Genomic DNA, 27,758 nt, shown 5'->3' with positions numbered 1-27,758 from the left:
TACATTTATTTGACAGATATGGTTACCAGGTATTTTTTTAATTAAGATACAACAAACAACAACTATATGATTATCTTAGAGAATAAAATGTGTTAAAGAATAAACCAGTGGCTGTACTTTGTCCTTTTGCTTATGTTATAGAGTTCAAGGTATGAAGATCTGAGCTCTTCTTCCTCTCATCTCAAAGCACTTTTTTGGCTTTTGAGGAACAGAGATTAGGGATGAACGGTGTTGTAATTCATGACATCAGTGTGGTGTAGTCATTGCAGCTGCAGCCACAAAGAGTTCAGAGAAAGGTCAGAGCACATACAAAGTCCTATCCTACCTTCCAACTCTGTTTGAATGCGAGGCTAAATCTGCCAAATCAAACTTTAAATCCTATATGTTCTCTTTCAGCCTCCACTCGTGCATCTCTGCCTCTTCCTCTCTGGGGTCACATATATCCTAGCATTACAACTCTGGTTGGAGAAGCCCTGTTCACGGTGAGTTATAGTCTATTGGTATGAGCTTACTCTCTCACTTGCTCCTTGTCTCACTTCCCACGTATGTCTCTCGCCCTCTGTGTGTGTCTCTTTGTCTCTCTCTGGGGTCTCATAGAAACTGATGCATGACCAGTACAGTTGGCAAAGCTCTTGTTTCAATGAATTTATAACCTACTGATACGATCTCTTCTTCATGCACCAGTTTTTTTTTTCTTCTCTCATTGTCTATTTACCTCTCTGTAACACTTTCTCACAGTCTCTCTTGGGACACATATAAATGTAGCATGGTGCACGTCCATCTATGGATTTAGTAGGGCATCTCACGCCCTAATTCTCTCTTCCTGGACACACTCAAGGGAGTTAGATGGAGATACTGTTAGATCCAGCTCTCCTCCTGGCCACCAGCCTGTAGTTTGGCTCATTTTCCGGTCTAGCTTAGAGCATAGTGGAATTAGCAAACTAGCACTACAGCTAGCTAGTTAGCTACATTGCTGCATGGCAAGTCAGCCACGTTTTATGCTACACTGGTTAGCCTATATAAAATTAACCAAACAAAGTGGTCAAGCATCTGCCAATATCGAGGTGCTTTTTGACACTGTAACAACGAGTCTATGATAACAAAAAAGACAATTATTAATTTAGCCATTGCTCAATGTAGTCATTACTGCAAAACCTCACTTCACTGAGTTTGCAATGTGCTGAGTTTAATAAAGAAGTAAGTTAGGAAACGTTTTCTATTTCTATATTGTTCAAACCTAAGTGGCTGAATCTCTGCAGATGATATTGCCGGGGCTCAGTTTCAGCTGTTCTGCATTAGATACACTCTGTGCCCTTGTTACTGTACTTTATGTTCATCATTTTGGAGGGGAAACACTCTCTAGAGAGAGGCACATGTGGACTCTTAACTGAGATTCCAGAGGTTGCAGTGATGCCAGTGGTATTATTTGGTTGTACCTCATTCCTACTGCATTACTGTCAAACCCACAATAACATTAAAGAACGAAATGTAATAAACAAGACTTCCTCCACCCCCATTAATGGCATCCAGTCTGCTGGTTATAACTGCCCTTCATAAATCATTTTGAGCAAACTATTATCTATAAAATCTACAGGAATCTGGGCTGACACCTTTAAAAAACAAAAACCCGTCTGCTCGTCTGTGAAATATGAGCAGTGGTACCAGTGAAGTATTTTATCTCAGGAATTCTCACATTACACACGGTTAGGCTGGGGCGAGAGGACAGCAGAGATGAATGAACGTGTTGTAGTGTTTCTCATCGGTTCTGCTCCGTATAATTTATCAGAAAGACACAGACGTCTTTTTACTTGATCACATGCTTACAAACAAGATTACGTGCTCTACTCTCAAATTCTCTAACCTCCATGTTTAGGTAATCGCTTTCAAACTCCTTACAGTGAACTGTAAACTTCATATAAAGTTGTAATGTGTGAATAAATATTGTTTCTCGCTGTTCCTATAAAGCTGTCTCTTTGGAGAAACCAACGTTTACATCCAAAACCAACAACATATTCCCTCTTCTCTCCCACTAACACACTCCTCATGTTTTTATTTCTCTTGCTTGCACTGAGTGTGAGTGTTTGTGTGTGTACCTGCTGGACGTCTTGCTGGAAAACACACAGCTGCAGTCTCTGGTGCAGTCGGACCTTTCGATGCTGCCAAATATTCTCGAGACGCCGCTGATGGTGGAGAACCTCGTGAACCACGTCCAGGATGCAGTGAACCTGCAAAATCATACAAATGCAACACAGTAATTCATTTGATGTGTTTTTAAGTTAATTGAAACTACTTAAAGATGTCCCCTCTTTTGTCATTGACTAGCAGAAGAAGCCCCCACACCAACAAAGAAAATGACACTGACCGCTTTGGAGTAATTGGCAGTGGCTGTCAGCGATTCAGAGTTGCCGGGACTCAAAGGTCTCTGGAGGACGTCCAATAAGGCTTTACCATCCTGACTCACCTGCAAACAGACAGGTAGGTCAGAAAGGAGATTAGACAGAGACATAAAGATAGAAGGGGTACAACGTTTTCTTAGTGAAAGCATGTTTTGCATCGTCTCCTTCATATAAATATAAACTTTCTGAATCAGCATTTCTCTTCTTACTGCTAACTGCACATGCAAACCCACAACTGAAACCACTGCGTCCACATAAGCAGTAAGCTCTGTTTCCTTTTCTGCAAGGCATGAGATATTGGTGGTTGCTGTTTATTTTATATCTTGTCTTAATGATTTTATGTCCTATGTAAATCACTTTGGATTGCATTGTTCTTGAAATTGATGTTCAAATAAAGTTTAATAGTTTTTCATCAGAAAAGATCATTAAAAACCAAACAACAGTGTCAAGAGTTGTTGTTGTGTCCTGATTGAAACATCCTTTGGTCCATGTTCATGTGCATTTTAAGACAAATATGTCCTACATTTAAATCATTGTTTAACTGCTTAAATGGAGAAGGAACCTTTTCAGAGATTTTTTGGACTCCTTGGCTGGTAAACATTAAGACATCTTACTGGAAAAAAATATTTACATAAGAAAATGCAGAAGGAAAACAAGCTTTAAAGTATTCTGTACATGATTAGTTGTGAAGATAATTCAAAACCAAGGTCCAATGCATGCTATTGCTTTGATCTGGAGGTAGAACATTTAATACAGGCACTCCTTTTTGTCTTACTTAAAGCAATAGCACAAAGAGCAGCTCCAGCACACACTGCTTTCAAGTATTCAAAGATGCTTGTGTTAACAGTACAGAGAACATGATGTTATAACTTGTTCTACTGATTTACATCAAAACATAGAGGAGCTTCAGCTTATTGCTTTATTTTCTCCAGGTTCAGGTAACTTTGTTTGTACTTGTAGCTGCAGCAAATATAGATGTGGGTTGGGGTGTTAAGTTCCCCTGGATATACAAGGTCCATGTGAATAGGGCTGCGGTTATGTAGTTAGCTGTGCTGCTGGTTTACCTCGGTGTAAGCCTGGGTCACCTGCTCGTACAGACTCTGGTGGCGATGGATGGCGATTTCCAGCTCCTGCATCTCGGACGGTAACCCCCCCTCACTGCACACTTTACACCAGGCATCCACCTCCGACAGGAACTGAGGAAGCGACACAGACAGACAGACAGAAAGTAAGACCTTAAATGTGTGTTTTCATATGGGATTGAATCTAAGAACACATATGAATTAATACTCTCCAATGTTATGTTGACTTTTTTCTACATTTACCGTTGCTAATCTAACTAACAGCTCTGCACATTCCTTATATGCTTGCAGCATTCAACAATCATCTGTCCTGGGACTCATTTTTCTGAGTGTAAGGCCAAAGAATGGTGGCTAGATGCCATGAAATTTAGTATATATTAATCCTAATGCAATGGAGTCTAATTATTCTATGTGTTTTGGCAACTGGGTGTCACAGGGACATGTTGAATGCATGTTAGCCCACTTTTTCATATTAGACCATTTATTATTCTATGATAGCAGGTTAAAGTAGAGACATTGAGAGGTTATGAGTACCTGATAAAACACAAAACGTAAGTTTTAGGTCAAACGATGAAAAAAGGAATCCCATCTTCATATATTTTTGATTTGAATTAAGATGTGATGTTTCCTCTAATGCCACTCTTGGGACATTTGTACATAATGGGTACATATATTTCATGAATGAACACTCTAGAGGATGTTAGTGTTGCTATTCTTGAGGTAATTTAGGGTTAATGTGTTTGCCGATGAAGAGAAGCCTTTACCTCATTAAACCTCTCATTTTCACACTCTAATTTTTATTCTCTCGGCAGACTTGCCAATTTTCTCTCCCTTGTGTTTCCCTTCCCGATCTCTCATCTTCTCATCTTTCATCCTGACACTTTTTTTGTTCCTCTGTTTTTCATTAGTCTATCTCAGCAAATCCCTTCTCTGCCGCCACCACCCTCTCTCTCCCTCTCCCTCTGTCCCTCCCTCTCTCCCTCTTTCATCTCCAGCTCTCTCAGTCGAACACTTGTAGCTGATGTCAAGAGCCCAGTAGGAATCAAACAAGCTTCATCTGTTGCCATGTCAACCTTCCAAGAATCAGCAGTGGAGCAGTTTGATCTATTAAATATAATCAGACGCCTCAAAATGTCCCATTTGCATTTTACATTCTGGATATGCTGCTGCAGAGATTCCTAGATTACATAGTTGCCAAATCAGCAACCGAAGACAAGCAGTGGAGCAGCGTCTCCTCTAATGAGAGAGATGTGAAGGGGAGGTCCTTACAACAGGTTAAGAGGAGGAGTCTGATGTGCCTACAGATTTGTTCTCACTTCTGCCAATTCAGAATTAAAGGCTCTGTTTGATTATTCTTCACATCTTCTCACCTGTTCAGCCTTCTGGTGAAACACAGACGACATGGCGAGGATGGTGGAGCGCTCGTCGAGTGCAGCAGCAAAACTTTTCCAGTCCAGATCCAGCTGAGTGGAGATCTGTTTTATCTGTGTGGAGGCGTAGTGACTGGCCTCTGCCAGGCGGCTCGCCACCGACATGATCCTGTTGATATTTACATAGGCATTCTAGGAAGAAGAAGACACAGACTTGAACACCACAGGCTGAGTGACGTGTTTTTTAAAATATATTCAACAGTAGGCCGACATTTCTAAAGCTATATTTTTGCAGGATATCTCTAACACTCGGACCCGTCTATATTGATTAATATTTCTAAAAGGTACAAGGAGAAAAATGTATTTAGATCTGGGGATTTTGGGAGTGAGCTTTAACAGTTAGATAAACAGGTTCTTGCACAAAGCCTGGATGTTTGTCGATCATGACTGCAACCTCTTATTGAGAACTACAGTCATGTAATGTGAGGGTAACATTTTTGCCGACATTACCATGGAGTTCATAGCAAAGTGGTTGTGCTGAGTCTGCAGCTCCACGGCATGTTGGTATCCCCGTCCGATCTCTGTGTGACTCTGCAGGAACAGCTCCTTGTTGTGGCTGATCCAGTCGAACATCTGCACACACACACACACACACACACACACACACACACACACACACACACACACACACACAACATAATGCAACATTAATAACATTACAAACTATCCTACACATTCATTTATTTTATCCCATTGCAATGACATCGTGCTTACTTGGAAAATCATATCTAATTAATCACATGTGCGTCAAACTCTGATGTTTGACAGTTTAAAAACGTTCTGCGGTTAAATGTCAGTAAGAGGAGCTTTATTTGTAGAACTACCGTCTCCAAGGTCAAGAATGAAGTTTCGCACTGAAATAAAACACTGAGGAATTATCTCGGCATGTTAGGAGGAACGTGTCATTAGCAGACACAAATACCGAGTCCTAAAACTGTATTTCATCCTTTGATATGAGCCTTTGCATGAAGTATTTGTATCAAAGTTCATAACATTATTGTCTAGCGTTTTCAAGCGGCGGCGCTGACTAACCGTGTGTGTCTACAATCAGGTTTGTGAGTAAAACGTTGCCATAACGGAGAGAAACTGCGGCCAAAATAACGTAAACATGAGCGGGTGGGGGGGGGGGGTTAACAAACAGAGGAGTGATGCTTTAAAAACAGGAGCGTCACTTTCAGCTTCCCTCTTCACACGCTGATCAGTGTGCAGCCGAAGAGAACTGCACAACCTTCACGCCTGCTTCTCCATCTCAATCAATCTCTGCAGACAGATGGAGGCCGTGTGGTTACCATGGTTACTACACAGTCATTCCTCCAGCAGTGATTTCACCGCGGACAAACACCTCGTCAGGTCTGACTGTTTCCCTGCGAGCACTGAGTGTTTCCCACGGTGTAAACGGGTCCACACACACACACACCCCCCCCCCCCCCACCCTGCAGCAGACCATCAGCATGACAACACTGAGGCCAAAACTGTTTCATTTTCTCTGTTTGCTTTACAGTAAATATTTACGGCTCCTGCATGCGGATTTCTGTATGGAATACACGTCAAGTCAGCTGACGCCCCTCGGTGTGTGTGTGTGTGTGTGTGTGTGTGTGTGTGTGTGTGTGTGTGTGTGTGTGTGTGTGTGTGTGTGTGTGTGTGTGTGTGTGTGTGTGTGTGTGTGTGTGTGTGCACTACCATCAACAACACTTAAGGTTCCACCAAACACATCTCTGTTGGTAAGAGGCGGGGCTGTGGGTTAACTTGTTTCAGCCATCCTGGATCCATGTCCTCGCTTAAACTCATCTCTAGAGTTCTGTCAGCTGGATAATCTGTATTTGTTTTGTTCAAAATTCAAACAAAGACCCATATTTTACAGCCCACAATTGTGGAACAGCCTCCCGTAAAGACCTGAAGGCTGCTAAGACTCTTTATATTTTAAAGAGCCAACGTAAGACCCACTGAACCCACTTCATTGAATTGTATTTATGCTTGCTTTATTCAATGTTTATTGACTTCTGTTGGAAGTTTGATCCGTTTGCAGAAATTAATTATGTATTTTTAGATGATTTTCAGTGTTTTTGTAGTTTCTCTTTGAGCGATAGAGTGGTGTTTACAGACTAAAAGCACTCCAGATGACCTGAATAACCCTCAATACCAACATCAAATCAGAGAGTGGGATCTTTCTATGTATAGCATCTCTGAAATTGAGATATTTCTGCATGTTTATGATAATGAAAAATGGATTCCAGGCTTTGAGCCAGAACCACAGCTAATCAGTCAGCTGGTTTAGGTGAAGAGAGGACGGCTGATTTTCCGTTGGATTATCTGCTAACTGAGTTCCTATGTCTACATAAACAGGCCAATTCATTCAGTCCACTGAGGAGTTTCCGGAGATATTTAGAGCAATGCAGATGTGGAAAAGACACAACATAAGAACACTGTTTGACACTGAATTAGAGGCAAGAAAATAAACAGATGTGCAGAAAGAAGGTGGAGGTAAGGAGGAAGCTAAAGAGGAAAGACTGGATGATGATGTTGCTAAATGAATCCAACCCCCTCAGCAAAGGTAACGCGAAGAGAAGACACAATTAATCAATTATCATTAACTAAAGTCAAGAGTTTGGCAAATATTATTTTCCTGACCTAACCTATTTTAATTAAGCTACCTCATTACGATGTGTTGACAGAACGGACTGATCTGATATATTACACTTCCACTGCTAGAGATAATTTATGCTCATCGTCATCAGGCTCAGGTGTGACTCACCTTCTCGGCGTCCTGTTCGAACAGACGCAGCTGGAAGCACTGGTCCAGCTTCAGCTTCCTGACGTGCCACATCTGATGGAGATGCTGCCGCATGGAGTGGAGCTTATCCAGCAGACTGGCCACCTGGGAAAAAATCAAGGAATAAGAATTGTAAGATGATGTCTCTTATGATTGCTTAACCATTTAGGGTGTAGGGCAACTGGACTGATTGTTGTCTTTAAAATCATGAGGGAAACACGCCATTTATGTACTGAACTAGAACATCTGTAGTATATATGTTATCCTCCAGTTGTTTGACGGTAATTCTGATTTGTATACTTCATGCCAATTTTAAAGGTATAACACTTAACTTGCAAAGAGGTTACTACTTTATACTTATAATGTTTATTCTTTGTCAATTCCTACAGTGTTGTTGTTTGCATGTCTTTAAAACAATGCATCTTCTCAGTTTCGTACAGTACAGTATGTGCTTTATGTAAACATCCTGTGCAATGAACTCACTGCGTTCTCTGACAACTATTCCTGTGGATTCCTGCGGCTAACAAGCTAGCATGCAGCGACTTCTTCTCATTAGCAATAACGAGAGACTCTAACAAGCTGAGGGCCAGGTGACAAGGTCTATGCACTTATCATGCATTATGATATAGCGGGTTTTTTGTGTGTTCACACGTTTTAATGATGTAACATTCAGAATGTGGGTATGAGTATCAAGATTCATCCTCATAATTGGTTAAAGTGACTCATCTGTGTTATTTATTTGGTTAGCTCAGTTAATATTGTGTTTGGTATTTACTGCCATTCTTCATGTTGACAGAAAATCGTCGTATTTGTTATTTATATTCCCTTAATCCCTACTGTATCATTAATTAAAACAGGATCTTTTAAGAGATGATATACTTGTGGAGACTCATTAACTGTCTATAATCCCAGCTGGAGTGAATGTACCTTGGGCACCAAACTCTGGAAGTCAGCAGAGCCTGAGATGCAGTTCCTCCCTGAAAAGCCATCACTAGATCGGATACACTGCAGCAGCCTCTGGCCTTCCCGGTCTAGCTCCTCCACTGGAGCCTTCAGCACCTACCGGGGAGGGACAAAAGTACTTAAAGTGAATCAATGTTGTATGGAACGAATGAAAATATGATGATACTTATTAAAGAGGTCTGCAGGCTTCGACCCAGCTAATGGCAATGCAACTATTCTATTTAAATGTTTCTACAGTTAGCTCAGTTACCTTCTTCTTCAGCTGTGTGTGCTCATCTATCAACCGACGAGATCCCTCCACATCTGCAGGAAACTCCTTCTTGGACTGAAGCTCCTGCAACACACAGAAAAATGTCCTCATGTAGGCACAAATGGCTTTCAAACCATCCGACTGTTCATCAATCTGACCCTTCATGCATCTGCTCATGTATCGGTCCACCCCCCCACCTGCAGGTCTTCCAGTCGGGACAGCAGGTGAGCAGCGTTGGAGATGAACTCCTCCAGAGAGACTCTGAGCTCCATCCACTCGTCATGGTTGTAGTCCAGAGAGCCTTCAAAGTCGTCCGTCAGCTGGGAGGGGTCCACCAGCTTAGACAGACCTTCGACTGACACCATGCTGGTCTGATACACACGTACAAATATCGAAGAGAAACATCAAAATGCATGTCTGTTTTTAAGCCGTGACAGATCATCCAGGTTGTGTCATAAAACCAGTGGCCCCATGAAGATCTGATACACATAGTAAGAAATAATGATGCAGAAAATGCCATGTTTCTGCAACTATAGTAAAATCAAGACAATAGAAGGGCTTTGGATTCTTAAACATTTTGATAAACCAGGATACGTTATTCTATTGAGCATTCATCTTTTGTTTTCTGAGAATAGTTTACATGTGACTTTCTGCTTATTCATTTATATAGTATGAATATAATGCAGGGTGTTTATGGTTTGAATAGATGTTACTTTGTTGTACTTTAAAAACAACTTTCCAAATTGTTATATCGACTAAACTAATCTGCTTAAATGAGGGGAACCATTTGCATTATCCGAGGTAGCCCGGACATATCTACTTGCTTATTTTTCTACACATCCAGACAATGTAAACACACAAATTTGTATAAAACCAGACAATCTTAGGAGATTTTTTGGACGACTAACGGGGATTTGCCTTTAAAAAAAGTGCTACATTAAAATGAGACAATATCGTTTGAGAAGCCAGAAGCAAACGGGAATTTATGATGCCTTCCTAGATTTATTTTATCTTAACCTACTGCTTTAGCACTCAATCCTTTCACAGTTAGGACAATATAGGATAAACATTAGTTTTGTCTAAAAACATGTAATCTGAAAAGAGACTGGATGAAAGAAAACACCCTCTGACCTCAAAGGAGAACTTCGCACTGCCAAAATTGGTCTTCTGTTTCTGCCAGAAGTTGTCCGGCTTGATGATCAGCGCCACACAGATCTCAGCGGGGAAAAACTCCTGCAGCGTCTTCAGCAGAGGCTTGATCAGCTCCCACTTAGAACCACGCATGTCGATGATGACGGTGAAACCACGTTTACACACATCCTCACTGAGCAGAGAGACAGGATGTGCAGAAAGAGAGGGAGGAAAAGTTAAGACAACATTTTAGATTAGCTTTAAAATCCTTAACAGAGAAATGAGTTAAATGAAAGCTTGCTTAATCCTTGTCTGTTTCATCAGACTAATTATAAAAAGAAAGCAGTCGAGGCAGAAGTCTGTACTGATCCTTAATGACGCGGTATTTAAAAATATATATATATGCCTTTTGAGGAGAATTATGAATTTTTCCCAACCCGATTAACTGATTCCCTTAGGTCTCACTTTTTTTCCATTTCTGTGCTAAACTAAGCTAACCATACACTTCCAGCAGCCTCATATCTAAAAGACAGACATAAGAGCCATCCCAATAAGCATGTTTCCATAAATGGTACACTATCTCTTTAACTCTTACATCACCTCATCAAATTAATTCAGTTTTAATTGTGGCTACATGTGATTCAGATCAGATTAGTATCCTGAAAGCAAAAAACACAAACACTGAAATACATATTTTCAGATCTGTTTGGGGTCCCATTCACATATGTAAATAAATGTTATTTTGGAGACACCAGAATGACTTCCAGATGGTGATTTAGTGGGGCATGTTAAGTGATGTGTACATGTGGGCTGTGCAGTGAATGCAACACATAACATAGGCTATAATTGTCTGTCCATTTGGACACAAAAACATTTAAATACTACACTAGAATTTCAATTTGAATAAGTCAAAATATTGTTTAAAAGGACATGTGATTAGACACGTTTCATGGTCACTGGTGACCAGTAGCCGCTGTGAAACCAGTGCAGAGAGCCAGCTGTGTAAACTGGAGTCTAATGACCTTAAATTCAGCTGCTGACTGATTGGAGGGTAAAAATATACTGAAATAACCTCACCTTCACACACACTTACACCCAACCTCTATTATTATAAATTCAACAAAAGCACATCCATTATAGTTCGGCCCTCAGGGAAGCACAAACTCCTCACATCACCATGGAAACAGCAGCTCGATTAGCAGGAGGAATCAGAGCGCGGCTGATTGGGATCAGATGATAATACTGATTTTGGGTTCGCCCAGTTTTAAACACACTGAGCTTTAGGCGGCCAGGTAGATGTGGTTACATGCAACCAACTGAATGAGGTTTCAGGAACAGAGTAGGGACGGGCCTAGGTCCTTCTTATGTTGATAACGTGCATTGATACATAACATACACAATGTGCAGCCGTGGAAAAAACCACTTCAGCATTATCATTTTCTCTTGTTTCATTATTTATAGGTCTATATGTCTTTGAGTTAAATTATTATTATTATTATTTGTATTGTGTTCTATAAACATATGACATACATGTAGAGATAAAGATTTAAGAAAACTGTGGAGTGGTCTCTTAATCTTTTCCGGAGCTGTAGCATGTGTTATGGTAATTCATTAGATAAAAAGACTATATGAAATAACCATATTGTAGTTGTTTTAGTAGATTTAGTATCAAGTAGATTAAGAAAATCTTCTACTCAGTATTTGCTCATTTTAAAAACTTTAGTGCAAAATGACAATACCTTTTTATGTGAAGTTATAGAGAAATTAATATAAGCCTAGTCTAGTCGTGATAGACGCGATTTAGAAAACCATATCCCGTATATAACAGACACTTTTTACGATGATATACAGCCGCCGAAAAAATGAAGAGACCAATTCAGCATTATAATTTCCCCTTATTTTAATATTTATAGATATGTCTTTGAGTATATATTTTTTCTCTGTTGGAATTCAACAGACCCTGGAATGGCTGACATACATGTAGAGATAAAGATTTAAGAAAACTGTTAAACTGTTAATCTTTTCCAGAGTTGTATATTGTACTATTGTCAGGCCCTAGATCAAAAAGACCAGATTAAAAACTCTGTTGTTGAATTCAGGGACACTGTCAATGTGTTCCTTTAGTCAGTTTGCCGTCCAAAGATTATATATTTTTACTTTTCTGTTTATATTCCGAAAGCCAAAGTGCATGGACTGAGTGATATTCAAACAGTTTTCTGTAGAGCAGCTCCTTCATTGCAACATCCTCACACTGTGAAGAGGAGCGGCAGGAATAAATGGACTTGAAGTGAAGTGTGTGCGCCGCTGTCTGCTGCAAACACTGCAGCTTTCATGCTGATGCAAATCAAATGCTGCTCTCGGTCTGCTGCTGTGATGAAGAAGAAAGGAGCGCTTGTTTTTTAGCGTGGACACCACTGAGCCACTCCACATGCACCCCCCCCCCCCCTGCCCCTCTGCCTACTAACAAGTCTAGTTACTAAATGGTGTTGTCATAAATAACAGGATTGATAACAAGGGGAAAGATGGAACCTGTGTACATGGTGATATGGAGAATCTATGGTACATGTAGCAGTGAGTGTGTGTGTGTGTGTGTGTGTGTGTGTGTGTGTGTGTGTGTGTGTGTGTGTGTGTGTGTGTGTGTGTGTGTGTGTGTGTGTGTGTGTGTGTGTGTGTGTGTGTGTGTGTGTGTGTGTGTGTACCTGGGAACAGTAGACAGGTAGGTCACCAGCCTCCTCAGGTCTTCCTGTTTTATTCGGTCGTGGTTACTTCTTGCAGGAAACGTCAGGATTGGTCCTCCTCTTTTATCGCGCCCACCTGTCGAAAAAATGATAAGCTTGATTATTAACGTCGCCACATTTGCATTGTGTCAAAACTGCAGTCCTATCTTTACCAATACATTCTATATAAAGACCAAAAGGGAATTTATCCTGACAATAAAGTATTGGTAGCCAAAGCATAATATAGCTTATCCTTCACCATGAAACTTAATTGGCATGACAAAACAGTGACATATTTACTCAAAACAATAATACTGTAGTTGCAGAAGTACCAGTTGTTGATGCAGGAAAAAAACTAGCAGTATTTGTAACAGTGCTGGTAGCAGTACGTGTGGACCTTGTAGTTCAGGCTTGAGTTCAGATGAGGATACTATGATGAAGCATGCTCAGGCCTTTGGTTTATCCCTCATATATCCTGCCATTCACTCCTCTCACACATGCCAACTCATAATTTCCTCAGCTGTATTGTCTGGCGCTGTCAATCAGCGGGTCCCATCCATCCAGCAGCAAAACAACACACCTTCATTGTGAGCCTATCATCTGCTGCTGTGTCTCTTTAACTGTGGTTCTCTCCCTGCCTTTAGTGGTGATGTGACGAGAGCCCCCTCCACCTCCCAATCAGACACAGATTCATCAGCTTTATCATTTTAATCAGCCTCATCAGCCTTTCAGTCTCAGCAGGATCATCAGCCACCTCCACCACCGCTGTCTGCACTGATTGGGGAATTATTCTTCTGCTGGGCACACCCACTTCAATTTTACTTTATAATGCAGAAACTAACTTTATTTTTTTAGACCATTCCTGTAACTTTTCATCTTGCAATGTCCTTTTTTTCCGGATGTGTCCATTACAAGCAGTGCTCTGTTTCTTTCAATGCGAAAGAGAGAAATACAATATTTTGTCATTTATATAGAATAATTGTGTACATTTTTTGGCTTTTGTTAAGCAAGATTTCACTAAAATTGGATATCAAAATGGCTCTTTTAAAAGGTGACGGATTACTGTTACAACTGGTCTCACAGTTGTAGATAAGAAACACTTTTTTATGTTCAAGTTACAATTCAAGCATCAGCCTGAACAAAAATACATGTAATTTCTTTCCCATGCACTACACGATAAGTCCATTAAAATAAGAAATGACACACATACTGGAAAATCAATGGAGTGACCATTAAAGAACTAAAATTACAGAGCAGACATTACTCCATGAAACCATTGTCACTGCATTATCAGCAAGCGGACCGTAGCAGTGTTAATCTGCACATTACTTCACACTAATAGCTTTAGTATCTCTGTATCTGTAACATAACTCCCACCCCGGCTACATTCAGCCAGTAAACACTCTCCAAACTCTCCGAAAGGGATCCGAAATGCAAACTCCCGCCCTCCCTCTCTCTGATAAATGGTGTGTGTAGATGTTTTGGTTAGATTAATGTAAGAAACAGAGACCACACTGTTTATGAAACAGCTACTCAGTCGTGGAAAATCGGTCTCTATGTGTTTGTGTGTATTTAAGTGTGTTTAAGTGTGTGTTTTGGGAGGGAGAACGCTGCTGTAATCTAAGGAGGAATCTTGATGACAGATTGTTGTTGGCCTTCTCCATACATCACTGTCTCACTTTCTTTCTCTTTGTCTCTCCCTTTAAACAAATTACAGGGGAACTTTTTCACTGGTGTTCATTACTAAAATATGGAAGTCCAAAACCAGGCCAACACATTTTAAAAACAGCACTTAAATCTTGTACCAATGCAAGCAATTAGTAAAGGAAAATATCCCGTTCCAATACTATATGCATGCAGTAAAGTATTCCAAGGTATTTATAATTGCCAACATTTTTAAAACCTTCTTGCTGTACTATTACCTAATATCCCCACAGCATGAATACATTATTCAGATTTTGATTTAGGTTTTTGCATTATAACATAACATTTTACCAGGGATAGTGTTTATTTTTATGATTTTAAGAAGTAATTTATAAATATTTTGGTCGACAAAATATCTCATAAAACAAACAAATATTATTAAAAACTGTAACTAGGGAATGTTTGCTGTTAAAATAAAATATGGAGCGTTTTACATCGCCTTGCGTGTAATATATCACAAAATGCTGATTTAAAAAAGGGCCCTATTATCGGTTTTGGGGTTTTTACATAATGACATCACTATGTAACACTCGCGTTTCTATTGACTAGTGCTCCATTACATTGGCTAAATGGCAGGACATCTCTAACAGAGCCGGCCAGCTAACCAATCAGAGCAGACTGGGTTCTGGTTTCAGACAGAGGGTGAAAAGAGGAGCTGCAGCTCAGGCAGTATGAGAAAAATAAAGAGCTTTTTGAACATTAAAGCATGGAGACATGTCACAAAAACGATAGAGAAAGGATAGTGGGGACCAAAAACAGGTTCTTTGTCGTCCTTTTTTGTTTCAAATTGCAATATTCATCGTAGAAATCCAAGTACATGGCATGGCTGAGTGTTTGTGAACACTCAGCCATGCCATGTGGAGTGAAACAGTTCATGAATCTGCTCTCGCTGCTTGTTTTGGCACACAGAGAGCTGCTGCAGCGCCGGAGGGGAAGTTCACACGAGTCATTTTCAAGGTGAGAAGAGCCTGTGATGATTTTCCCTGCTTCACTTCCTGTCTCAGGATGTGTGCAGGTCCGGGTCCACACCAGTGATCTCTTCTGCAGTCCTGAAGGTTGAAAGGCTGACAGCGCTGTGAAGTGTGATGACTCACTGAGGGTGGCTCCTCCTAAAGATAACTTTCATTGCCCCTAGTTTTGCAGACTTGTTACTGTCAGGGATGAAGGAGTGGACCTTGAGGAGTTGGACAGAGGAGGTCCCAGACCAGCTAGAGATCTGGGTTGAATTTAATAAACATCCAAAGGCTAAAAGTTGCTGCTTCTGTCGCCGGCTGAGTTAAGACTCCTGAAGGTGCTGGACGTGTCAGACCTTATTTTATTTTATGACTCCCAAGTTTTGGGTTTTAAAAAGTAATTCACAAGGCACTTTACTGTCGCTCTAAGGTCTTCAGTCAGAGACAGTCCAGAGCAATGCCAAGTCACTGAGACCTGCTAACAGTTTCCCAGCTGCTGAAGGTAATGTGCTGTATAAGAGAAAGTTAGCGTTGGACCATTTTAAGAACATTTTATGATGAATGAAGGTCAAAGAGGTACAATCGGCTCATTCACAGGTGAGAAGAAGTACAAGAATTTTGGGGATGCACCAATATGACTCAGGAAAATGTCAGAGATGACCCCTGTAGGAATTATGAATCAACCTTAAATGTTATGTAATGTGACACAGTGATACAAAATAATAATCTTAAATCTGGTTTTATGGTCATCGTTGGAATTCCTGGTAAAATTGGTGAAATGTAGATCCAGACTGTTGACAAGAAGGTGTGTTTAAAATGTTTGTTTTGTTCGAATGCTGATATAATGATTAACAAGCTATCTATCTTTCTATCTGAAACTATTTGTTTATTTCTTGTTGATTTTCAACAGGAGACTCTCTAGGTTGACACCTTTTGGTACGATGAAACCCAAACTAGAGTTTTAGACCAACTGTAAGATATTTTGTGAACAAGTTATGACCTCAGAGACCTGGATGTGTCTCACACACCTGTAGCATACAGTATACAGTATGATGTGATGAATGTGATTTTACTATAGCAGTGAACTCACCTGACACGAAGGCAACTTTCTCCTTCAACACAGGAAGAACGTCTGACGCCTTGATGCCCTCGGTCCTCGGTGACCCTGGAAAGACACGGAGGAAGAAAACAGTCAGTCGGAGGAGCTTTTAGTATTAATCCCATTATCAGATCAACATTCCTGTGAGAAAGAACACACCCACACACTGAGAGATCTGGCTTTTACAGTGTGTGTGTGTGTGTGTGTGTGTGTGTGTGTGTGTGTGTGTGTGTGTGTGTGTGTGTGTGTGTGTGTGTGTGTGTGTGTGTGTGTGTGTGTGTGTGTGTGCGAGAGAACTTTTGTTCTTTTTGTATTCAACCCATTGTCACATTGACATTAGAACATGTTTATTATGAGCAAATTTAGTTCATCTTCTTTCCTCCATCCCTTGTAATCTTTTAATTTCTGTATGACTTCATTCCCTTAGTCATGTCCCTGTTCTTGTTTGCTTTCTTTCCCTCTCAGTTCATCTGGTCATCCGTCTGTCATGTTATAAAATCTCTCTCTGTCATTCTTATTTAGTCTCTTCTTCCCGCCTCGCCTCTCTCTCTATCTCTGAGTAGAAAATGAGGCCAAATGTCGTTGCCCAGCTGTGTGTGTGTGTTTGTGCATATGATACACTGTCCTGGATGCAACACACACACACACACACACACATGCTCAGTCGGCAAAATCTCGGACACAGAAAGGGAGAGAAAAGTCAATTCCATGTTCAAAAGTGCTGACATCAAAACAAATCTACTATATATTCATGAAATGTAAAGAAAAACATCTACAACAAGAGAAGCCCAAGGGGTGAACTTGGTATTAAAATCCCCCATTTTTACCTTGGTAAAGTTTGGAAACCGGTCAGAGAAGTTAGTAATATCTTATTTACTTCTTCTCTGTAATTGTTTAGACAAATCTTAAATGCAACCGAGGTGATTTGATGTGTGACCATGTTTTAATTACTGTATTAGTGATGCACTCTGATTAAAATCACTCTAGAGGTCATTGTGACACATGTCCTCTGTTTAGCAACTTAGCCATGATCATGAATGTCTTTCAAGGTTAATGATCTCATTGATCAGTGCCATGTTGGCTCATGTCCCAGTGTTTCAGTGGTTTTTAGAAATAGCATTGATAACACCTGATGCTGCCGTTCAACCCACACAGCACAGAAGGACTGTGTTGAGCAGCAGGTGGATCCAATGTGGAGTATAAACGGATATCCGAATGTAGTTGCTAAATTAAGCTCCTTAAGCACAAATTATATACATTTATGGTGTCAACTTATTTCAAGGGAGACACATGATGCTAATTTTTAGGTTAACCTTTGTATTTTGGTCTTCTACAAGTAAAGTTTTAGATGCTTTAATGCTTTAACTTTTTCTCTTGCGGTCTAAATATGATAATGTTTTAGAGCCTTTTTGAACCAGAAAAGGCCTGTCTGCTCTGATTGGCGTGGACATTTTTTTGCAATGGTAGCTTTTGAGTTGTTGGTGGAGATACTTAGAGGACATTTAATCTAATAAACCTGAGTTAGCTGGGAGAGCGAAATCTGAATGGTTTGTTTAATCCTATTTTGTCCGATTAAGCAACCCACTGAAAACTGACTGCACTGTCTTTCCATACAGTCTTGGTGTTAGTAGACTTCCAGATGCTAATATGTACTGTAAGTGCACACGTAACGGAAATTGAGTTTAACATTGCATTTCCTCTTTAAAGTCCAACTGAAATCCCACTTACTAATCCCTTCTTGTAGTTGTAAATAATACACACGGTTTTTTAAATGCACATTGACAGCAGCTGGCGGTAGACCCTAGTGTCATCTGCAAGTATGTTTACATGCTGTTTAATGTTCTGCAGCTAATGAGCTATCTAGACTGCAAAATGGTGCCAAGTGTGAACTGGACATTGAACTGGAATGCACCCAACTGGTCCCACACACATGAACACATTAGATAATACACTAGATAACCTGCAGTTGGAGAGGTAAGAGGTTCTCTGGAGTGAATCCACATCAGGCAAGTCTTTATTCATGTCTCTTTATATTAACGTGCAACTAATTTGCATAAGAAAATAGTTAGTGTTCTAGGATATAAAGCAAAGAAAAGAGAGTCTGCTGCCAACATCAGCAGCTTCCTCTGCAACAGCGTTATACAGTACATGCAGCGTAGGAAGTGAGTGTGTGTGGTGGGTGAGACTCATGTGTCCATTACTGTCGAGAGGAAACAGCTTTTGTCGTTTCAGCTCATACAGGAAGCAGTCAGTCTAGTACACACACACACCCTTTCAGATTTTCTTGGAGCAGTGATTTTCATCTTGAGTTTTTCAGGAAGGTGATGGTGAGTCAGAGATGGGCTCTGCTCTGGTTCTGCAGTATTCTCCGCTCAAGGTAAATTGTACAGTAGATGCTTTTTACCACAATTAAGTATATTTTTAACTATTGTTTATACTGTTTTTGTAATCTTTATTTAAGAATAAGAATAAAGGACTGTGTTTGTTTGATTGTTCAATTAGGTAAATGGTACACTTGCCTACTTTATAACCTAAATGAAGACTTACTGTCAAAATAATCGTGTATTTATTAGGAAAAAAATATGTTGAGGTATTGATACCAGGGATGAACATGCTACAAAGTGTGTGTGTGTGTGTGTGTGTGTGTGTGTGTGTGTGTGTGTGTGTGTGTGTGTGTGTGTGTGTTTTATTGTAACAGCTGTTGCTCACCAGAATTTAAACAAGAGAGCAATAGAGAAGGATTATGCAAAACATTTCAACCGTCTTTCTTTTGCAGCACAACGCACACACACACACACACTTGTTTGTTTGTTTGTTTTTCCTACGCAATGTTTCACCATGTCCCTAACCATAACCACTTTAGCACCGACTTTACTAACCCTAACCAAAACCCTAGACCCGCCCCTAATATTTCATGTTTTATATTGTCACATAACCATATTTCCGATGTGCCAACAACACACACACTTTTGCCTTTTTAGTTGCCTTTAGACACATAAAATGATAATCAATCAGCCTCGGGAAGAAAGGGAAGTGCAGAGAGAAAGACAATCAATGAGCATCCAAAACCTTTTAATTACAATAACCAGAAAGTATTAACAGTAACACACATTTCATTGAATTAAAATCACAGCTGGCCTTTTGTCATCCAGCACCGCCTTCAGAAAACATGTCTGAAAGCATCCCGATGGCTCAGACAGCTCTAATGCCAGGAGGTGAAAGATTTAAGCCCTCAAATCCTGCAAAGTAAAAGCTTATGTCTGCTGACTCAGACCTCTACTGTTAGCAGTGCTGACTCGACACAATGTGAAAATGCAGTTGTCATGGTCAAATTGTGCTTATGATTGGCTTTTGTACTATAGTAGTGTTTTCCCTTCTTCAAGACAACTCTCACTGTCTGTAAAGCCATTTTAATTGTCAGTGTCTTGTGCATTTGCAATGTTCTCTTTACAAGCATTCAGTCAGAACTTCCACTGCCAGCTGTGCAAAATAATGTGTTACTTAGCCACGCTGTTACTCATGCAGCACTGTACCAGCAGGAGCTCTACGATGTTTGGCTCGGTTCATTAGGAGCTATACATAATGTTTATGCATACAGCTGCTGTTCATATTAACTTATCACTTCCAAAACACATATATGTTTTATCATGTATATGTTTTAGTGTGAAGGCTTTAGTTGTAAACAAACGAAAACACAGTGTGTGCATCAAAACAGAACATGTTGATTAACTTGTGTAATATATGCTTGCTAATATATTTAGCACTACAAAAGCATGACAAATGAGAGGGAATACACATATACAACATTACATATGATTAAAAACAATGAACTTTAAACACAAGGAGTAAACATAACCACCTCACAGGAGGTTTGTAGTTTAGTGGATAAAATGAATGAATGAATCAAAGTTTATTATATAGCCACACATCACACATGTGTCACATCGGACGAGGAAAAATGTCCAAAGAAACTTCCATTAAAAAAAAGTGTTCTTGGGGAGTGCTACAGAGGAAGGATCCTTTTACCAGGACAGACAGACATGCAATCCAGTTTGGTTTTTGTGGTAAAAGAAAGTTGGGTAGGAACCGTGTCAGGGGGTTTACAGGTGGCTCTAATGTAATCAGAAGTTCCTTATAGAGAGGACGCCAACATCTTCTCCCAGAAGGATACAGAGAAGTCTCCCAAAAGTATTGTTTTTTGTATCTCTGCCCTTTTTTTTCATTGCTCTCTCTCTCCCTCTCACACACCTTTGATCCAGCATGTGTTTTGTCCATCAGAGATGTTCACCATATATACACATATTCAGGATACATTTGTACAGTAGCAACACAGCAGTGATCACATCAGCATATGTCTGTTAAACACACACAACTGAATAGACTTGACACACACGTATAGAGCAGAAAGAATGATCTTATATTAAAAAAGTAATATCCTCAGACAGAGGAAAAGCTGAATAGTTTGACAGTCTTCACACTGCCCTGCATAAAGCCAGTGCTGTGTGTGTGTGTGTGTGTGTGTGTGTGTGTGTGTGTGTGTGTGTGTGTGTGTGTGTGTGTGTGTGTGTGTGTGTGTGTGTGTGTGTGTGTGTGTGTGTGTGTGTGTGTGTGTGTGTGTGTGTGTGTGTGTGTGTGTGTGTGTATTCAGTGAACTCTCCATCATCCATACGAGTGAGATTTAATTCCACCAGTGGCAGGAGTGTGGTTGTTCCAGTCGTGACATTAAAGCGAGCAGTACCAGTGGCACCAGTTTCATCAGGAGCAGCAGTAATGAAATCAATAGAGGTTGCTGCTAGCAACAGCATGTTCTAATGAAAATGCAATAGCCGCCGTCAGTAAAGAAGTAAACGGTTGAAGACTGCTAATCAGAATAAACTAGAATGTTGTTTTAAAGGGGCTCAATTATTCTCTTTTCAGGTTCATATTTGTATTCTGTTCCTCTCCTGTGACATGTCTCCATGCTTTAATGTTCAAAAAGCTCTTTACTTTTCTCATACTGCAGCACTTCTTTTCACCCTCTGTCTGAAACCACAGCCCAGTCTGCTTTGATTGCTTAGCTGGCTGGCTATGTCGTGCTTAGAGATGTCCTGCTCCTAAGCCTATCACCTACAATGAAGTGCTAGCCACTATAAGCAGGAGTGTGATGTCACTATTTAAAGAGACAACAACATCAGTTCACTGTTGGAAAGGGCTGTCTGACGGCAAGGTTAAGCGGTTAAATGATTCGCTCTACATTGTACATTTATATTGGTATTGATTTTTGAGGATGGCCTTTTGCTTATATATGTTTTACAATTGTTAAGTACCTTACACAACCCCACTTCAGGGGATCCAAACTACCTCTTTAACTCGAATATGTTCTTTTTTAACAACTCATGTCGATTCCAAAAACCATTAAGTGAGAAAATGCACTTTATCTACATGAGAATAGCACCTGCGTAACAACAGCTAACTATCTAGCTCCTATCAGCTAACCCGCTTGCAACCAAGTGAAATAATTGTTAAGGATTTGGCCTGTTTTCTTATAATGTGTTTATGCTGCACTACTTCTAAATGCTCTTAATGTCTTTCATTTTTGTAAAGCACTTTGAAAAGCCTTGTGTTGAAAGGTGCTATATAAATAAACTTGCCTTGCCTTCAAGAAGAGAATATAAGATTGAAAAAACAAAATGTAAACGTAAGGTCTGAATTTCCATCAGAGAGAAATCAAACCGAGCTCTTCTTCAGTCCTCAGGCTCAGCGAGTGTTACTAGGCAACCAGCGGAAACAGGCAGCTCTGCAGTCATTGTGCAGCGGCAGCTTGTTAGCATAAAAACACTCGTCATTCATGGTTATTAGAAGTTTATTCACTGACTTTGTCTCCTGCCTCATTTACATGCTAGCACGGATTGAAAGCAATGAATTCAAATTAAGCTCACTTCAGTCAACACACACACACACACACACACACACACACTCTCAGGGACGTCAGAGCGGGGGGGCAGGGGGGCATGTCAGAATCTGCAAACTCTTCTAAAGAGCGAGCATCACATGAAAATTAACATCTGTGTTCACATGGAGCCTTTTAATTCATAGAAAATCACAATTACAACCAATCAGAATAAAGTATGGCATCAAACGCCACAATATGTAACTAGTTCGGCATCTATAAATGAAGTCATTGTCAAAACAATTCAGCAATGTCAAACCTAGCAAAAATAGTCTGTCGTCGGCTCTTGCTAAATAGAATCCATACGACTCACTTTGCTTTATGTTTTTATTAAACAAGGACCTTGCATAAAATACAGCACATTCATCTCAAAAAGAAAACAGATGACAGGCCAGATTTGATCTCATACATTTTAATCTGCATGATGATTGTATTTTGGAAATACAGTCTAAATATTATATTCTATACATGTTTAAAACATCATAGAAGAAAGACAAAGCTTTAACTACAAAGCATTTACTCTCCGGTGTAAGGTCAACACATTCAAAGCTTTCCATCAGCCCTGTTTTCAAAGTGATTATAGATTGGACTAAATCCTCTTTGATGATTAAAGCCTTGCCCTGTTTGTTGAACTGCTGACAAAATGTGGTTTTCTGTAATTGATTCCTCGTGGAGATCAATACAATTCATGTCTACTGTCTGATTACTGACTGTTGATCATGTCAGCAGCCAGATAAGCTGAACGGCTAATCAGCTCTTTCTTTTTTCCAACACAGGCTGGTTAGGCTGGACATTTTAACAGTGACTGTACCACAGAATCATGTTTATAGAACATGATTAAATGCTTGAATTTGTGAAATCAATATACCTGTATTCCCCATTTGTCTATAAGGCTTCTTTTTAGTACTGGTCTCTTTAAAGGGGCCCTATAAGGCTCATTTTCAGCTTCAAGTTTGTAATTTGTGCCTTTTCTGTGACATGTCTCCATGATTTAATGTTCAAAAAGCTCTTTATTTTCTCATTCTGCCTGTGCTGCAGCACCTCTTTTCACCCTCCGTCTGAAACCACAGCCCAGTCTGCTCTGATTGGTTAGCTGGCTGGCTCTGTTGTGATTGGTCAACACTCATGAGAACCTATGTGAAAAATTGCGTCCACTCTAAGTTTAGTTTTGAACACTTATTCTAATATATCTACTCCTTATGTTCCTTTCATGTCTGCTCTTCATTTTCCGTATACATATTTCTGGCTTAAGATATAATATTGCAAAAACATTTTCATACAAAGATATGAGCTCATAAAACTGAACATCAGAAAGTGTTCTGTAAAGAGGAGTACTGAAGCGTTTTCTACAAATGATCACTCCAACACACACACACACACACACACACACACACACACACACACACATGCACACAAAGTGTCTCTGTGATCCCTGATTTATTGCATTACTGTATTTCAAAGAAGTAAAACTACGTAAAAACCACTGTGACCAATCCAACCGCAAACACACACACACACACACACACACACACACACACACACACACACACACACACACACACACACACACACACACACACACACACACACACACACACACACACACACACACACACACACACACACACACACACACACACACACACACACACACACACACACACACACACACACACACACACACACACAGAAGTCCTCAGAAGTCCTAGGAAGTCTTTCAGAGAACATTGATGTTTTTTTCATTTGGTAGCAGGAAAATATTGCTCTAATGTTTAGTCCTGTGAGTTTTTTGGTGTGTGTGTGTGTCTTCCATTAACAGTGTGTGTTTACTATGGTTACCCCTGAACGCCATGACAACCTTGTGATTAACAGTGCCCATGCAAGTAACCAGGACGATGTAGGATTTGAAAATACTACTTTGATGTGACACGCACACGCACACGCACACGCACACGCACATGCACACACACACACTGCTGGCCGTTGATCTCTCTGGTCAATTGTAATTTAATTAACCAATTTATGCTGAATCACTTATTTCCAAGGACACATCTATGGTAAAAACAAAATATTCAGTGCCTTTGCACGTAACTCAGTTTTACAGTTTTAAAATGGTATGAGTGTTAGTCGAAACAGAATGTCTTCACTCAAGGACAGCTGTTTTTTTCACAGATATTAGAGAAACATTTATTCCCACAGTACCACAGGAAAAAAAAAACATAAGCATTCAGCCATGAATGTATTCTGGTGTGTACAAAGTGCTCCTTTTGTCATAGCAAGGTCACAGTCAGGAAGTGATGTAGTTGCTTGCAGTGTGTGTGCATGTGTGTGTGATCCATTTTATCTATGTCTATTCTTATGACAAACTACAGGAGTAAGGTCACGATATGCTCAGCTGCGCACACACACACACACACACACACACACACACACACACACACACACACACACACACACACACACACACACGCAGAGAGACATAGCTGGTGCTCAACGTTTCCAGACGTGTAGATGTTAAAGGTCAACATGTTCTCCTGCTGGAACCATTAACACAGCTAGAATCAGCACACAGGAACCAGATGATAACCCAACCCTTACAGGAAGGACTGCTACCATCATTGAACTGCACCCACAATGCAGTGGGGGTGAGATAAGCAGTCACAGGCTTCCAGTTTGCCACTTTTAAGTTCTGTTCACGTCAGCCAGCGAGAGAAAGCTTCTCCCCCGACAGTGAAGGTGACACTGAGGATACTCAGACAGCCAGCAGACGTCGTTTAGTTATTAAAAGCTGTATAAATCACCATGAATATGACGTGCACGTATCTAAAGAGAGAGGCTCATTTCACAGATTGGCACAACTGTAGCCAAAATTAAAAAAGGTCAAAGGAGACTAATGTATCTAGGAATGAGCCAGGCCAGTGTGTGTGTGTGTGTGTGTGTGTGTGTATGTGTGTGTGTGACCTACCTAACTGTAGCTCAAAATTCTTCATCAACATGTTATTTTAAACACACTTTTACATATTGAGCCTTAAACAAATATGTATTTATTTATATTAATTTTATTTTTATTTATATTTTCTATCAATTACTTCTGAATAACCAAAACCAAATCAAAATGCTGTGAGTTTGAGAGGCTATAGCATGCATCACATTCTCTCACATGCACACACACACACATACACTCACACAGGTCATGTGTGTGCCTAAATGTCTTTAGAAGGCAACAGGTGAGGCCGTCTGCACCCTAGCAACAGCTGCCCAGACAACCGGCTGCCAGACCTCATGTGTTACCAGGGAGACCCGGGCTGAGGTCCATCATATCTAATGTTGCTTAGCTTAAAGGGATGGAGGGATTCATCAGTGACACGGTGCAGTATCCTTGGATTAATGTCTGTGGAATCTTAAATCCACAGGGCTTCAGTTGAGCAGGTTTTATCCATTTACACCAATTAATGGCGTTGCCAGGAGTTACAGCAGTCTGATGAAAGCGACATTCAGTCAGCATGTGTTATCTGTTGTTAGGGCTTGGGTTGCATCAGCTGTTTTACTGTATCTATTACTGCATTTGTGTTTGAGTCCTTATTAAAGGAAGACAGCGTGTCATGTGTGAAGTGGTGACCATGACACATCTGTAGAGAGATCAGAAAGCAACCAGTCATGTGAGCACGGAGGTCACTGCAACTAAACTGCCATAAACTAGAAGGGCAGTTACAGAGCGCAGTCTGCCAAGGCTAAATGTCTTATCTCTCAATGTTAACAAGCATGAAAAATCATCTGTGTATCAGCCCAGTGAATCAGAACCGCTCCGAGATAAAACGGTTTCTTCCTCGGCCCATGCCACGCCCTTCCAACAAGTTCCAAACAATCAAACGTCTTTCTATTCCCCACAGTTCCTGTTGTTTTACAGACAGACAGTAGTAAAGTGTTTAGAGTCATTGTAGGATTTCTGTCACTGGAAATGAGATGAATAAAGAGTGTTTTTTTTGCCTTTGGAAGTGATGACAGTGTGGGACACGGTGCAAAAACGAACACAACATCTCCAACTTGACCAAAGTCCAACAGTTTCTCGGGGCTTTTAAGCTGGAAAGAGACAAGCAGACTTCCCAAACAAACTGACCTTCACCTTCATACAGCTATGTCTCAGTCTTTCAGACGGAGAGAAGAGCAGGTAAGGGAACTCAGTAACAGTGAGGTGAACTTTAGCTAAGCTGTGGCTCTAGACTCAAGATGTACCCTGCAGAGTTTTCCTGTTAACAATTATGTTTTAGCGTCAGTATTCCTCACTGAAATGCTTGTTTCATGAGGCCCAACAAACATGTTGAACACATTGTAGGTCAGATGATTTGAATATTTTGAATTTGCTAGGTTACATCTCTGTTAACAAGCCCGTAGTTTTGTCTTCCAAAACTTTTGCAGGATGACAATGATTTAGTAACACCCATTTTTTTTGGTACCTGGTATTAATCAATGACACTGTCTCGGTGTGTGACTTCCTGCCAGCACGTTAATCAGAATGTCAGAACATCTCTCTCTCTCTCTGTCTCTCTGTCTCTCTGTCTCTCTGTCTCTCTCTCTCTAATTAATCAGCCCTAGGACGCTCAATTAATCACACATTCTTAATGGATCTTTTTTGTAAAGTTCTCCACCACTATGTTAATGTGCATCCCATGCCTTACACCTTTTTTTTACACATGTATGGCATTTAATTAGTCTCAAAACCCCTGCACATAAAAACATGGCACGTGCAAATCGCTTAAGTTTGCACAGAATTTTATCCAAGAGCAGAAAAACAACAGGTTGTGTGACCATTAGAAATCCCTATACCAGTGCAACAGCATAACACTTGCATGCTCGTCACTGTTTTCCATTTTACAATTTATTTAGGATAGGAAGCAAGCAGTCATCTAACAACACCTGTCTAACATCAGTATAAAAGAAAGATAAGAAAAGCCAAAACACAGTATGCAAATCATGTGTTTCATCCCAACAAGCGCTTTCAACAGTTGTAACGGCATCATGCAAAGCAGTGTCACACAGCTGTACGAGAAACACACGCTGATGAGAAATATACCAGATCAACAAATTGTCAATAGTTTCTTACGATTCTGTCTGAACAGCAACAAAACTAATCTAATATTGAAAGAAATTCAGGAATGTATTGTGCCGGATGGCCAATTACTTTGTGGGTTGGGAAACGAGCGATATTAAATCACTTCTTGCTGTCAAAGTGACATTTAATTTCCCACTGGTTCACACAGCTTCCAATTTACATATAAAGAGTCAGTACTTACTGTGTTCAAATTACATTTCCCCATGAAGACTTGCTAATAATAT

The 27,758-nt window shown here is 40.2% G+C and overlaps 1 protein-coding gene across 1 annotated transcript in view; it reads right to left on the bottom strand.

Annotated features, from left to right (window-relative positions):
- The window catches only part of LOC134866835 (kalirin-like), a 101,560-nt gene that overhangs the window by 55,164 nt on the left and 18,638 nt on the right, over positions 1-27,758 (bottom strand). The window contains 12 exon segments of the mRNA XM_063887000.1: positions 2,094-2,225; positions 2,363-2,461; positions 3,461-3,592; positions 4,849-5,040; positions 5,359-5,481; positions 7,661-7,783; positions 8,606-8,737; positions 8,892-8,975; positions 9,089-9,262; positions 10,023-10,215; positions 12,722-12,836; positions 16,487-16,561. Of these exon segments, the coding sequence (XP_063743070.1) occupies positions 2,094-2,225; positions 2,363-2,461; positions 3,461-3,592; positions 4,849-5,040; positions 5,359-5,481; positions 7,661-7,783; positions 8,606-8,737; positions 8,892-8,975; positions 9,089-9,262; positions 10,023-10,215; positions 12,722-12,836; positions 16,487-16,561 (1,574 nt within the window).

This window comes from Eleginops maclovinus, chromosome 7 (assembly GCF_036324505.1).
Source record: "Eleginops maclovinus isolate JMC-PN-2008 ecotype Puerto Natales chromosome 7, JC_Emac_rtc_rv5, whole genome shotgun sequence".
NCBI classification, from domain to species: domain Eukaryota; kingdom Metazoa; phylum Chordata; class Actinopteri; order Perciformes; family Eleginopidae; genus Eleginops; species Eleginops maclovinus.
This window is presented reverse-complemented; position numbering and strand designations above follow the sequence as displayed.